Source organism: Aspergillus brunneoviolaceus, assembly GCF_003184695.1.
Source record: "Aspergillus brunneoviolaceus CBS 621.78 unplaced genomic scaffold BO95scaffold_77, whole genome shotgun sequence".
Classification (NCBI taxonomy): domain Eukaryota; kingdom Fungi; phylum Ascomycota; class Eurotiomycetes; order Eurotiales; family Aspergillaceae; genus Aspergillus; species Aspergillus brunneoviolaceus.
In genome coordinates, this window is record NW_020290807.1 from 69,663 (window position 1) to 82,623 (window position 12,961).

The following is a 12,961-nucleotide window of genomic DNA, read 5'->3' on the forward strand; positions in this document are numbered from 1 at the left end:
TACGCCGGCCAGCCTTGTTTCCCCGGCTTTATATCCCTTCACTCCTCAACCCCCATCACTTGGAGCTCGTCCAGGCAACCACCACTCATTCCTTCTCCGAAGCGTGTACTACACGTCTCCTCAGACCCAGTCACAGCTCGTTCACCATACCACATCGCTTGACAGACAGCGTGTAACTCCGTTAACCGTCATGTCCGAATCCCTGCTTGATATGCGTCGGGCGGATAAGGAGGCGAAGCGGGCCCACGACCACAAGGCGAAATGGGCTTACGGTAGTCGACGTGCTCGTACTGTTCCTGACCCCCTCTCGTCCGCCCTTCCTTCCACTCGCCCAGCGATGCCGATCACGCATAGCATGAAGTAAGGCCCCAAGCTCCCGTGGTTGCCTAGTCTATTGCAAATCTGACCGAGGTGGGATAGCTTCACACGTGCCCTGCGGTTCGATCGCGAGAGAGAGTCCAACCATCTGGCCAGCGATGCGAAGATAGCCCTTCGCGCCGATGTCCGGGAGGCCCTCGAGAGTGGTCCGTCCGACTCTTCCGGTGATGATGTCGCCGCCCCGGGATCAGTCACTCGAATCCAAGAGGAGCTCGAGGACAAGGATGGCTCCCTGCACGACTATGACGTTTCGGGGCAGACTATACTCTCAGACGCTGTGAGCAAGGCGGTTGAGAAGTTTGAGATCAAGGAGACAGAGAAGATCATCAAGACGTATGAGATAATATCTCGCGAGAGCGAGACCGCTATCGGTTATCTGGCGGATGATGATGACTTCGAACTGGTGGACCACGTCCATCCTTGAGTCCTGGTCTTACACTCTCTTACTGTTTTTCTAGCGTCATGATCTTTTCGGATTGGAGTTGGGAATCAACAACTCAGGTGTATTTTTTTTGCGCTGAACTTTTGGTTGATTGTATCATCATCATTCATGCATCATGTCTCCGTGCTTGGGATTCACTCCTCTTAATGGGCCTGCTGGGGCAAGCCTGAGGTCTTTTTTGTTTTATATCAGCACATTGTTATTATCATCAGGCTCGGTCCTAGCTTATTAGTTTAGTCTGGCTTTAGACAGTACATTAGAGCACGTATATATTTTTGATTGTCTTGATGGCTTGAATTAGATGGATGTATAGAGAGTAGAACGGAGTGCGGGGAAGGTTTAGTTGCAGCGCGGTCGCGATTAACCCACCCATTGCAGGGGCTGGAGGCGAGTAAGTGGAGGCTTCCCGCATTGTCGCTATGATCGCCTGCAATACAGTTGTCTAATTTGATTGACATACATATAGATAAGTAATGAGATAATACCTTGACTGGCAAGGGATCGAGACCATAGTAGAAGAAATGTAAGGTGATGGCAGTCAGTAGCTCAAGCCCACCCGACCGCGCTCCTGCAGACATGCATATGCAATCACCACGACGTCGAAATTCGCCCAACAATCCCTTGGTATGCAGCAGCTTGTCAACCACGAAGCACATTTGTCAAGTTGACATCCATGTAGTTATCTAGACTTATCATAAAGAGAAACACGATTCCCCATTGTCCGGGCCTAAGGCGGGTAGTCGCCACCAAGCGTTGCTCGGCGGAGAGTCTGGATTGTTTACCAAAACAAAAAAAGGAACCAGGAATCGGAAAAAAGTCCATCTGCATCTGGCCGCCCTCCGACCCTCTCAACCCCTTCACCGTCCTCAAACAACCCCAACTTATATTCTCACCACCACCTGCCTTCCTCTTTCTTGATACTGATTATCACTTTCTCTCTCCGACAAGATGGAGCCGCGAACGGCGGAAAGTCCGATGGACTTCGAGTGGCAGTCCAAACCCCCCGGAGATGTGACGTCGCCCTTTTACCAGGTGGGCATGAAGCATGACAACCAGAGGAAACGTGCGTCTATCAACTGTGATCGTTCATGTTACTTGCATGGAGAAAGCTTGCTAAAAGCTAATTATGCCAGTAGGTCCTCACAGTATTTTCGATTCCCCTGGAAAGAAGTCCCTACCTGCCCTCCGAGAGCCGAATTCGCAACCCTACCTCTTTTCTCAACCTAGAACCCAGCAGCCACCGGGCACACCTAAGCCCGCCTTCAGCCACGCAGCTTTCATGACCCCTCGCAAATTCGATGTCGACTTCTCATCCGGCGCCGAAAACATGTCCTCCCCTGAGCATGCCGACAACGAAGACACTCCCGATCAACCTACGAAGTCAGGACACCGCAACTCGTTGTACAGCATGTACGGTCGGTTTGCACCTAGCCCTGGCCGCGGAGAAATCCCTCGCGTGAGCCACTACTCGAACGCACTGGCGCGACGTGTTCAGAAGAGACGTCGCAGGGACAAGGCGCTAGATGTACAGTTGAGGAAGGAGGATAGTGATGATGAGAGTGATAACCCGGACGCAGGACCCCTGAAGAGTACAAAGACACGGCAGGACCAAACACAGCCTGAAGGCCAATCTGGATCGCGTTTGGCCTCGTTTTCGGATTTCTTCGCCCTGCTGGAAGCGCACCCGAATATCCCGAGCATTCTCTCGTGGTGGGCGCAGTTGGTGGTGAACCTTTCGTTATTCTCGCTTGCCGTCTACGTGGTTTTTGGCTTCGTTTCTGCTATCCGCGCTGAATTTGATCAGGCGGCGGAGGAGGTGTCAGATACTATTCTGGCGGAGATGGCGGCGTGTGCGAAGAGCTATGTTGACAATCGGTGCGCCGGCGGCGATCGCCTTCCAGCGCTGGAGACCGTGTGTGAGAACTGGGAACGATGCATGAATCGGGACCCGGCCAAGGTTGGCCGTGCCAAAGTGTCGGCGCATACGATGGCAGTGATCATCAACAGCTTCATTGATCCGATCAGTTGGAAAGCGATTGTATGGATCCACCTACACCCTTGCCTGGCTACACAGCTAACATCATCTCAGTTGTTCTTCCTAGCTACTATTTCGACCGTCACCGTCGTCAGCAACTGGTCCTTCCGATCCTTCCGCAACCGCTACAACCAACATGATTACTCTCATCCCGCCCCAGCTTTCACAAGACAGGCCTCCGGTCAGCATCATCCGCCGATCGCTCAATCGCACTACTCCTACCAGCATGACCCAGGTTACGGGTACATGGGCCCTCAGGGTCAGGGGTCAGTCTCCGGATTTGAAAAACAAGATGCACCCCTGCTTCTGGAACAACCGCAAGGAAAGGGATTTGCGACCGAACGGGGCCGTAGCCGGGATTCCCGCCTACGCACCCCAAGTCCAGTCAAGCGATTGCTGTGAGCTGTTTATTAGCCTATCATCCTCAATTTCTCCATGGTGGTCTTGTGTGGTTGTATCTTTGGTTCATTTCTTAATTGCATCTGCCGGTGGCAACGGAGTTTTTAAGTTGTTATCGATAGGAAAACAATACGGTCAGGTGTTCAGTGCATGTGTCCCGGCTGGGCTTGGAGTTTGGATAAGGGTATTGTGTACATATCCGATTTGTGTTTGAACCATGATCCAAATATAATTTGTATCCTCAGAAAGTGGTGAATAAATGCTCAAGTTGTGGTCATTGACTGGGATGTTGCACACATACTTAGTACCTGATGACAGCTGTATGACGTCAACGTTCAAGCCACCAGCAGCTTCGCCGGTGAAGTGAATTGGTATGAGCACTTGCATCAACCACCCAGCATCCAGCTTTCTTTCACACTCGGGAGATCGCCGTGACATTTGATCCAATTTCAAGTAGTGATTGGATGGGTACAGCTCCCAGGGATGTTGCCGAGACATAAGCTGATGGCATCTCGCAAGGATAATTGAGGGTCAGAGTCCGTGGCTCCGTGCCTTCATCCTGACGTATTGCATACTACATCTGTACATCAAACTATATCAGCCTTATCTACTTTCCTATCTACTTTTGACATCGTTTCACCACCGTTCAGATCGGTTTGCCGAGAACAACAGTATCACATAGCACACCTCTACGATATCTCACCTATCTCAATCCACCCAGTCGTGTGTCCACCATGGCGCGCAGAGAAAGCACCAAGCAAAACCTCTTCGTCGTCTCCAACCGTCTCCCCCTGTCGGTCAAGAAGGCTGATGACGGCTCCTACCAGTCCTCCCTGTCGGGCGGCGGCCTAGTCACCTCGCTGTCGGGTCTCACTAAAACCACCCAATTCAGCTGGTTTGGCTGGCCAGGCCTCGACGTCGCCGAAGAGAAGGACCGGGAGTCGCTTCGCAAGAGCTTAGACGAACACAACGCGATTCCGATCTTCCTAGACAATGAGTTGGCGCACGATCACTACAACAACTTCTCCAGTAGGCAGCACTTTTTACTCCTGTGTCTCTTTCCTATTTGAACCCAAAGTCAAGCTAACCCGTCCTACAGACTCAATCCTCTGGCCTAGTCTACACTACCAATCCGGTGTCTCCTTCGAAGAAGGCCCCTGGGAGTCGTACAAACGCGTCAACGAGATCTTCGCCGACACGATCGCCGAGAAGGCCCTGCCAGGCACTCTGATTTGGGTCCACGACTATCATCTCATGCTTCTACCTCGGCTGCTGCGCGACCGGCTGAAGGACAAGAAGTGCGCGATCGGGTTCTCCTTGCACACTCCCTTCCCGGCGGGTGATTGGTGGAGAAGTCTGCCGGTGCAGAAGGATCTGCTGGATGGGATGCTTGCCAGTGATGTGATCGGGTTCCATACGGAGGAGTACAAGCAGAACATGGTTCATTCTGCCGAGGCACTGTACGTTTCCTTTTCTGCTTCTTTACTCACTTCCTGCTTACTGGGAAAGCACACCTTGAGCTACTGCTGACACTGTCTGTGGTGTGACAGGGGCGCGAAAACCGATACCCCGGGACAGATCGAGTACAGGGGTCGGAAGGTTGTGGTGGAGAAATTCATTGTCGGGATCGATCCGCAGAAGTTCGCGGACTCGCAAGCGAATGAAGATGTGCAGAAACGCATCAAGGAGCTGCAGGAGCGGTACAAGGGCATGAAGATCATTATCGGGGTGGATCGGTTGGACCACATCAAGGGACTTACGCAGAAGCTGAAGGCATATGACACGTTCCTGGACCAGCATCCGGAGCTCAGCAACAAGGTGGTGTTGATTCAAGTGGCCGTGCCGAGTCGCGAAGATGTCAAGGAGTATCAGGATCTGGAGACGGAGATCAGCACCATTGCGGGAAGGATCAATGGAAAGCACTGTGAGTTCTTTGTCGTCTTGAACTGCTTCAAGAATGTCTGGGGGCCTCAGCTAACCATCTCTTTCCTGCAGCAACGGCCGACGGATGTCCACTGATCTACATGCACCGATCGGTCAACTTCAGTGAGCTGACGGCATTGTACTCTGTCGCGGACGCGTGTTTGCTCACCTCTACGCGCGATGGCATGAACTTGGTTTCGTTCGAATACGTGGCGTGCCAGGCGCAACGGCACGGTGTGCTAGTCCTGTCCGAGTTTGCGGGAGCGGCGTCGTTCATGAAAGAGGGCTGTCTGACCTTCCACCCGGCCAACATGGCGGAAATGGTCGATGTCCTTTACAAGGCTGTGACCATGGGCGATGAGGACCGAGAGAAGAACTACGAGACTTTGCGGAAGTTTATTGAGACGAACACTAGGTGAGTGTTTCTGGCTCTGGTTCGTGGGTCATGACGTTTACTGATCGATGGTGGTTGGAATAGTGCGAAATGGGGAGAGACCTTTATTGACACGCTGTATGGACGCTTGAGAAGCTCGTGAGAGTCAATCCGAGCTGGACGAGGATTGGGTAAAGTACATGACACGTTGATACACACATAACGAATGGCAGTGATGTTGTACGTACAAAGTGAAACATAATTTTCTTCTTCAAAGAGCATGTGATCGACTGATCTCCATGCCAATTCTGCGCATGTGCTTGTTTTTTTTTTTTTTTTTTTTTGGCCTGTACAAGGGAAAGCTCTGTCCCTCCGTGCTTGTAGAGTGTCCTTTTTGGTACTATAGGGGTCTCGTGGTACTGGAAGCATGGAGGGTCTTTTAGACAAGGGTCAGCGAGAGTAAGACTCAGCTAACGTGTCTAGGTACTCTTCCCTGACCAAAGCTCGGCACCGAAGGCGACAACATTCCTGTGATAATACCTGAATCTACAGATCTACTTCAACTGCTTACCGTCATCATTGCCATAATTCATTGAGAAGGTACCAGAAAGACAGCAGAGATCAATTGATCTCCATCAAGGTCTCTGTCTACGTATATGGAACAGCGATCCCAGGGGCTTTCTTGAAGCAGAAAAATCTAACCGCGTCAGCAAAAACTCTACCCATGTGTCAAAAACAGGATCTTGACAACAGTCAGACCGTGGGAGATTTCTTTATCCTTTACCATTGACCACAAGACCGACCCAAGTTGACCATGGAATATACTCAATACACGCGGTTTTGCCTTGGGGTCCGACAGTCGGTCGGCTGTTTCCGCATTGTCTGAGCCCCGGACTATTTCATGGATCGGTGCTCGAGTAAGCTCTCCCCGGAGTTTATTTGCGTTGATTTCCTTGCTTCGGGGCACACAGGTCTCCCAATCTTCCACATCCGCCCCTGGAACTAAACCTGATTCCTTACGGTCCAGGTCATCTTCGAATCGGCGATGTCCTTAAGTGGTCGCCACAGACGAAAGCGACCTTGTCACCAGGTCTGGGATGGACGGATCACCGCCATCTCTGAGCCAGGCCATGGTGCTACCATGACCAGTAGGAGATATATATTCGGCGCTGAATCTCTTATTCTGACAAGAAAATCGACGACCCATCAGATTCAACTCTCAGTTCATATCAGACTCTATCTCTCATCGTTTGAAGATAATGGCCCATTTAATGTGGCTGCTTATCGGTGCCTTTGCTTCGCTGGCTGTAGCAAATCCTCTGCCTGTCTGGGAGGCCGATCACTTCCAGGCTCGTCAATCCCCCACCGATGCGAATGATATCATGGGCGGGACCTGCAAGGACTTCACCTTGATCTTTGTTCGTGGATCCGGGGAAGTAGGCAACATGGTGAAATAGACCCCTTTTCCTGAGTTTGCCGCCTTAATGCACGCTCCCCTGACCTGAACTGACATCAACACAGGGTGCGGTCGTCGGCCCTCTTCTCTGCGTTATGCTAAAAGAGCAAATCAGTCCGAATCGAGTCGCCTGCCAGGGTGTCGATGGCATGTACACTGCTAGCTTCCCTCAAAACTTCCTTGCTCCGAACACCGATGCGAAATCGATTGCGTCCGCGGCCACCATGCTCGAGCTAGCGACTACCAAGTGTCCGAAGACTCAGGCAGTGGCGGGTGGATACAGGTATGCCTTCATCTCCATATCCGTCATATCCGAGAGCTCGCCTTTCTTACCATCTTGCTCTTTTGTTCTCCCCCCGCACCCTCTCACAAGCCCCACAGCTGACGCACGGGGAATTTCGCAGTCAAGGCACCGCTGTCATCGACTACGCAGTTCAAGAAGTCAAGCACGAGGTCCGCAACAAGATCAAGGGGGTGGTGCTATTCGGGTACACGCGCAACATCCAGGACCGCGGGGGGATCCCGGGCTACCCGCAGGACCGAACCAAGGTGTATTGCGCACCGGGCGATTTGGTGTGCGACGAGATCTTGCTCGTCACCCCGCCTCATCAAACCTACGGGTTGTATGCGAAAGATGCAGCAGAGTTTCTGGCGTCGAAAGTGAATCAATCTAACTAGGTGGTTGTGAGTATATAAAAAGGAGTTGGATGGGTTCAGGTTTGGACTTTTGACTTGTCGTGGCTCAGATAGATTGTTGCTTGCTTACTCCGCACAGATTGACAGGATTAAAAGTGGGAGTTAGAGCTTTGCCTATACAGATTGGTTATGTCTACGTGCTCATTCAATTGCAGCTATATGATATCGACAAGCATGTTATTAACTCCCAATAGACTGGATGGAGCCTTTATGATCCCTGTCAATTCCCAACTACACCTCCCCTACAACGAGACCGAATCCTTACTCGGGATAACACTGCACCGCCCTCGCCGGATTCAGCAGCTTGATAAAAGTATCTTCCGTCGAAATCGTCCCCACGACATCCCGACAGGGCAGTCTAGTTCATGCACCTTTGTCAGCCAATATCCCCCAGACCAACACCCATCTCATAGCTCACCCGTCACCCAGTGGCAAGCGCAGCACAGCAGAACAAGGCAAATAACGTACCCAAGAAGATAACACTCGACTTCAACCGGAGGATCCTGCGGCAACAACGTCGCGTTGTACGCCCTTGCAGCACATTAGCCAGGTTCCTCCCTGAGTAGAGAATTCAAGGAGGGAGAAGAACCTACGTCAGAGGGAGATCCGTACAGGTGGCCGGCACCACGGAGCGGTTGCCGATGGGGACTTGCACGGAGGCCGTGGAGTCGGGGATCCCGAGGGTGGAGCCGTAGAAGCTTACTTCCTTTGGGAGATTCGCTGTTAGAGATTGCCTTTGAGGTGGGGGAATAGGGTCAGGGGCTGGTACGAGTTCAACGAAGGTGGCCGCGAGGGTGAGAGGGACTGGGATTGGGAGCAGGAGGAGGGAGGATAGTGGGAGGATGGTGGTGCTGGGTTTCATGGTTTCGGTTTTGTGAGGTGACGCTCAATTTGGTGCAGATTTTGTCAGGCTGGAGGCTGAATGAGAATTTGGAATTGGGAGTGGTAGGTAGCGTAGGGGCTTGTTATATATGCGCTGCTGGGCGAGGAGCTATAAGGATTATTGATATAGCTTTGCCCCCCGAGAGTGCACGGAGGAGTAGGGAAGTAGGGGGTCAAGTGTAAGCTCATCTACTGGTAGTTAGTGCTTATGCGGGCACTATAAATATCCGTGCTACTATGTATGTCTCAGAATCGGAGGTCATAATATATTGAAATATGATTCAAAGCAGATATCAAGTGTCGTACCTGTGGCGCCTGCTTCTATGTAGCTGATAGACTGGGGGGGGGAGGGCGATAACTGTCTAGCAATCAACTTCCTATCCAGCTTACCTTTCCCTTGGAAAATTTCCAACCCAATCCAGCTTCGAACGGATACTATGCTGCAGAATTATCAAATATCGAATCTCCTCTACCCCAGCCTCAGAGAATGGAATCGATCGATCGATCCTGAAGAACCCCCCCTTCACCGGCTTATACCCCACCTCTTCCCCCCACGTCCGCCATGATTGACAAATCCGTATCTCCGCCATCGGCACTGAACATCGGGATCGCGATTGCCGAGTTCGATCCGTCCTTTCCCCATTCCCCAGACTCCCCCCCCCCCCCCCCCGGCAGAACCAAACCTTTGAATCGAAGCTGCGATCATAGATAATTTCCACGTTCAGCTCCCTTGTCCTTGCTCTACACTCACCTATACACAAATCCTTGAAAAGATCGCCTCCCATCGCCAGCAAGAGAAGAAAATGACCCCAATCCCACAAGTCCAGACTGCCGCCTGGATCGAGAATCCGCGCCCGCACGCGCAACTGGAACTGCGGCATGATATCCCGGTCCCCGAGCCGGCTGACGGTGAGGTGCTGGTTCAGCTGGAGTGTACTGGTTTCTGGTGCGTTGGCCTTTTTCCCGGTCTTTCTTTGCCCCGGGACCGGGCACTGGGATTGATTACATACTTGGTAGTCACTCGGATCTGCATTGCATTTATGGGGAATTGCCGTTGAGTGTGAATGTGGTCGGGCATGAGGGGGTCGGGAGGGTGGTTAAGCGTGTGTCCTCTCCTCCGTGACTTTTCTGGTGCTGTTGTATCGTGTGCGTCAGTGAGAGGTGGTTGGCTGATTTGCATTTGAATGATGCTAGTCGGTCCGAATGCCCCGAGTGATATGCTGGGTAAGCGAGTCGGTGTCAAGTCTGTTCCCTTCGTCTCGTTGCCTTTGTTCTCGGTTTACTGGTGTGGAGAGGGTAGGATTGCTTGGTATTTATGCTGACGCTTCTTGTTGTTTTATAGGTGGCTATGGAGTAGTTGCAACGACTGTCCGACGTGCAAGGTCCAGTATACCAATTGTCCGAATCAGAGGAATTCGGGGCGGGTGTGTGTTCATGATATATCGCTTTCTCTTTTCGTGGTGAAGTTCTGAAGAGGCTGACTTATCCATAATTCAGAGTGTGCCGGGGACGTTTCAGCGTGAGTGGATCTTTTTTTGTCAGGGACTTTTGGGGGGATAGCTGATCCAAGGTTGTTGTAGAGTACGTTGTCTCACCCGCCGACTTCGTGTCCCCGATTCCGGAGACCCTGAAGCCGGAAATTGTTGCCCCGTTGCTGTGTGGTATAGCTTTCCCCTCCTTCCTCTACATGCTTGCTTCATATCTAATGAGTCTATCCCAAGCTGGCCTCACCATGTACGGCGCATTGAACAAGCTCGACAAATACTGCGACAAGGGCGATTGGGTGGTGATCATGGGTGCCGGCGGGGGACTGGGTCATCTGTATCTTTCCCTATTCCCTCCCCTCTCTTCCAATTCAGAATACACGGCGTACTAAATGCTCCCGGCGGCTAGAGGAATCCAAATCGGCAAGGAAATGGGCTACAGGATCATTGCCGTGGATAGGCAAGTCCCTCTGCCCTCCAGCCAAACCGAGAATTCCCGGCTGACGAGCTTACAGCGAATCCAAACGAGACATCTGCATGCGATCCGGCGCGGAGGCATTTGTGGACTTTAGCGACGACGTATAAGTTCTTAAGAGCCCACCATCTACCAAATCTTGTCGTCATGAAAACTAAGAACTCGCACTGCAGCCCACAACCCACATCCAATCCCTGACCGACGGCATCGGCGCCCACGCCGTGATCGTGGTCGTCGGCCTGGAGAAGGCCTACGAGCAGAGCGTGGAGTTCCTCCGGCCCGTCGGCACCCTCGTCTGCGTGGGCCTGCCCCGGCCGGACTACCACCTCCCCATCTCGCCGCTGATGTGCGTGGACCGCGGGTACCGGATCGTGGGCAGCGCCGTCGGCACCGAGGATGAAATGCAGGCGCTGCTGCGGATGGCGGTCGCGGGCAAGGTGGTCACCCATGTGACGGTGTTTGAGCTGGGGGAGATCAATGAGGTGGCGGGGTTGTTGGGGCGGTTTGCGGTGGAGGGGAGGGCGGTGTTGAGGATTCCTGCTTAGGGGGGCTGGACTCTATATCTTTATCATGAGGGCTAGAGGGCTCCCTCTTTTGCGGTTTGAAGGGTTCTTTGGCGATTATTGTCTGTGCTGGGTGGGGTGAGGGGATGCTAATAGGTTACTTTACTATACCTAGGGTCTCTCTCAATTCTGTTCTACGCTAAGGAAGCAGTGAGTATCGGAGTTGATTCGTTGTCATGTCATTATCATGCCGCTGGGGTCTTGATTTATGTATATAAGGGAATAGAGTCTTGATCCCTTCCACCCTTCCAGCGTGGTATGTGCATTTGCGTTTCAGTGTCTATACGCTTATGCGAGGAGACGGCCGCGCATGTTGCCCTCGCGGAGGGCATCGTACTTGAAGCGCATGGTTAGGTACTCTTTGTATCCATCAGCTGTTAGCTCTGTACCTGACTGAAAAGAATTTGATTGAAACAAGGAAGAGAAGCACTCACCCTCAAAGTTGATGCTGCCGTCGTGGTTCTCGTCGAACTCCTTGGCCTCATCGGCGGTCATGGAGAGACCATCCTTGGAGATGTGGCGGGCGGCCTCGTCGAAGGACATGCCCACTGGAGTTGTGGTTAGCCAACCCCATTTCTCTTTCGCGTGCACAAAGGGCGGATAAAGTGGGTGGGTTCAAGACTCACAGCAGCGGTCGGAGGACTGGGCGAAGCAGGCACATAGTCAGCGTCGAGAGTGCGTGCAGCACTGGGTATGGAAACCTACCGCTTCGTCGTATTGTTTCTTCATCTGCTGGAACCAGTCCAGGGAATAGTAGAGGTTCTGTTTCCACAACAGGCGTCAGCTTGTCTTTTCATGTTTCGATTTGAGGACATCAAGAAAAGGAAGGGCTGTTCACCTTAGCGTCCTGGACCATTTTGAATGATGTTGTTCCGGATTGAGGATCCTTTGGATTGAAGAAGACTGTTCGATGCTCCGTTGGCTGGATGGCTTGGGATGGAAGAGGTTATCTCGCTGGTGCTCGAGGGGGTTTATATCCCCATTCTTCTGGTCTCGTCTACGGCATCGATATAGAGAGTGGGTTGAATACATCCCACTCCAACCCCTCCAAAACCCCCGATATTCAGTTGCCTTGGGGTGGATGTGAGGTGTCAAATGTCCACTGCATGTGCAGTGCTGCTTGCTTCCTTGCGTGGCAGGTTCCAGTTTGGGCATTTCAGCATACAGCGTACAGCAAGCATCCAGCAGCTGCAAGCGTGGGAACACGGCTGGGTCCACAGTGAAACGGAAGCTCGTGCAGGTATTTTTCCAGGCAGAGTAGCTGGAGGTATCTTGGAGCTCTATCAGCCCTATCACGGGGAGGCAATTGAGTTTTGCATATGTGGACTGCGGGGTTGGAGGGCAAGTAGGTAGGTAAATTGATATCAGGTGGTCGAGCTGTATGCTGCATGTCGAAATGCCCAAATGGCCTGCTGCTGCTGCATCTTCTATGAGTCTGAGAGGCCTGGTTGTCTGCGACGAGCAAGAGCTGAAATGTGATCGTCGCGTAGAAGGAAAGCAGGCGTGGCTGGTGGGCGGTTGATAGAGGGGGGCGTGTGTAGGCGAAGGCAGCCATACGCAAGCAACCATACGAAGGAGTTCAAACTGGATGGTGGGGGTTATGGCTCGTCTGGTTCGATTGGACTCACAACAAGCGCTGTCTATCTCAAGCGAAAGCGTATCAGTTTAGTACCAATCGAGTCCTCTTAGCAGTCTCAGGTCCTGTATCCCAACATCTTCATCTTCTCGCTTTCTGATGTCTACCTGGACGGAATCTAGTCAATCATCGAGTCGTTCTTAGTCAAAATGATCAGCCTACCTCAACATCAACAGCACAACCACCCACAGCGTAGCAAGAGACACTCACCCATCTATC

The 12,961-nt window shown here is 52.3% G+C and overlaps 7 protein-coding genes across 7 annotated transcripts; 5 read left to right on the plus strand and 2 right to left on the minus strand.

The window, feature by feature from the left end:
* Nucleotides 1-190: 190 nt before the first annotated feature.
* On the plus strand, nt 191-802 carry BO95DRAFT_422452 (uncharacterized protein; the record flags this gene model as incomplete). Its single annotated transcript, XM_025584594.1, has 2 exons — nt 191-360; nt 421-802. The coding sequence occupies 2 exons, from the start codon at nt 191-193 to the stop codon at nt 800-802; spliced, it is 552 nt and encodes a 183-aa protein (XP_025438057.1).
* Nucleotides 803-1,657: 855 nt separating this feature from the next.
* On the plus strand, nt 1,658-3,491 carry BO95DRAFT_398070 (putative nuclear envelope protein Brr6). The gene is made up of 3 exons (XM_025583795.1): nt 1,658-1,883; nt 1,957-2,858; nt 2,910-3,491. The coding sequence occupies exons 1-3, from the start codon at nt 1,769-1,771 to the stop codon at nt 3,255-3,257; spliced, it is 1,365 nt and encodes a 454-aa protein (XP_025438058.1). The 5' UTR covers nt 1,658-1,768; the 3' UTR covers nt 3,258-3,491.
* Nucleotides 3,492-3,655: 164 nt separating this feature from the next.
* On the plus strand, nt 3,656-5,835 carry BO95DRAFT_446852 (trehalose-6-phosphate synthase). Its single transcript, XM_025587486.1, has 5 exons — nt 3,656-4,283; nt 4,354-4,714; nt 4,805-5,178; nt 5,250-5,592; nt 5,656-5,835. The coding sequence occupies exons 1-5, from the start codon at nt 3,989-3,991 to the stop codon at nt 5,711-5,713; spliced, it is 1,431 nt and encodes a 476-aa protein (XP_025438059.1). The 5' UTR covers nt 3,656-3,988; the 3' UTR covers nt 5,714-5,835.
* A 974-nt stretch (nt 5,836-6,809) lies between these two features.
* BO95DRAFT_435680 (putative cutinase) lies at nt 6,810-7,684 on the plus strand (the record flags this gene model as incomplete). The annotated part of the gene is made up of 3 exons (XM_025585193.1): nt 6,810-6,998; nt 7,072-7,289; nt 7,411-7,684. The coding sequence occupies 3 exons, from the start codon at nt 6,810-6,812 to the stop codon at nt 7,682-7,684; spliced, it is 681 nt and encodes a 226-aa protein (XP_025438060.1).
* Nucleotides 7,685-7,955: 271 nt separating this feature from the next.
* On the minus strand, nt 7,956-8,650 carry BO95DRAFT_446855 (uncharacterized protein). Its single transcript, XM_025587487.1, has 4 exons — nt 8,472-8,650; nt 8,296-8,408; nt 8,171-8,233; nt 7,956-8,060 (listed from the first exon to the last, which is right to left on the minus strand). The coding sequence occupies exons 1-4, from the start codon at nt 8,562-8,564 to the stop codon at nt 7,964-7,966; spliced, it is 366 nt and encodes a 121-aa protein (XP_025438061.1). The 5' UTR covers nt 8,565-8,650; the 3' UTR covers nt 7,956-7,963.
* Nucleotides 8,651-9,387: 737 nt separating this feature from the next.
* BO95DRAFT_476468 (zinc-dependent alcohol dehydrogenase) lies at nt 9,388-11,088 on the plus strand (the record flags this gene model as incomplete). The annotated part of the gene is made up of 10 exons (XM_025589930.1): nt 9,388-9,530; nt 9,602-9,687; nt 9,779-9,827; nt 9,927-10,008; nt 10,082-10,103; nt 10,165-10,245; nt 10,306-10,405; nt 10,478-10,528; nt 10,584-10,647; nt 10,717-11,088. The coding sequence occupies 10 exons, from the start codon at nt 9,388-9,390 to the stop codon at nt 11,086-11,088; spliced, it is 1,050 nt and encodes a 349-aa protein (XP_025438062.1).
* Nucleotides 11,089-11,394: 306 nt separating this feature from the next.
* BO95DRAFT_467718 (uncharacterized protein) lies at nt 11,395-11,962 on the minus strand (the record flags this gene model as incomplete). Its single annotated transcript, XM_025589313.1, has 5 exons — nt 11,395-11,465; nt 11,541-11,654; nt 11,733-11,748; nt 11,812-11,868; nt 11,945-11,962. 5 exons carry the CDS (start codon nt 11,960-11,962, stop codon nt 11,395-11,397), a joined length of 276 nt encoding a protein of 91 aa, XP_025438063.1.
* Between the last annotated feature and the right edge of the window lie 999 nt (nt 11,963-12,961).

What these genes read in the sequence shown, in the direction of transcription:
- BO95DRAFT_446855 (XM_025587487.1), bottom strand. Translation starts at nt 8,564, where the DNA reads ATGAAACCCAGCACCACCATCCTCCCACTATCCTCCCTCCTCCTGCTC. An exon ending in TGTACGGATCTCCCTCTGAC is followed by an intron (nt 8,234 to 8,295) that starts GTAGGTTCTTCT and finishes ATGTGCTGCAAG; the next exon opens with GGCGTACAACGCGACGTTGT. An exon ending in GTCGAGTGTTATCTTCTTGG is followed by an intron (nt 8,061 to 8,170) that starts GTACGTTATTTG and finishes TGCATGAACTAG; the next exon opens with ACTGCCCTGTCGGGATGTCG.
- BO95DRAFT_398070 (XM_025583795.1), top strand. Translation starts at nt 1,769, where the DNA reads ATGGAGCCGCGAACGGCGGAAAGTCCGATGGACTTCGAGTGGCAGTCC. An exon ending in GCATGACAACCAGAGGAAAC is followed by an intron (nt 1,884 to 1,956) that starts GTGCGTCTATCA and finishes TTATGCCAGTAG; the next exon opens with GTCCTCACAGTATTTTCGAT. An exon ending in CGATCAGTTGGAAAGCGATT is followed by an intron (nt 2,859 to 2,909) that starts GTATGGATCCAC and finishes ACATCATCTCAG; the next exon opens with TTGTTCTTCCTAGCTACTAT.
- BO95DRAFT_446852 (XM_025587486.1), top strand. Translation starts at nt 3,989, where the DNA reads ATGGCGCGCAGAGAAAGCACCAAGCAAAACCTCTTCGTCGTCTCCAAC. An exon ending in TCACTACAACAACTTCTCCA is followed by an intron (nt 4,284 to 4,353) that starts GTAGGCAGCACT and finishes CCCGTCCTACAG; the next exon opens with ACTCAATCCTCTGGCCTAGT. An exon ending in AAGGATCAATGGAAAGCACT is followed by an intron (nt 5,179 to 5,249) that starts GTGAGTTCTTTG and finishes TCTTTCCTGCAG; the next exon opens with CAACGGCCGACGGATGTCCA.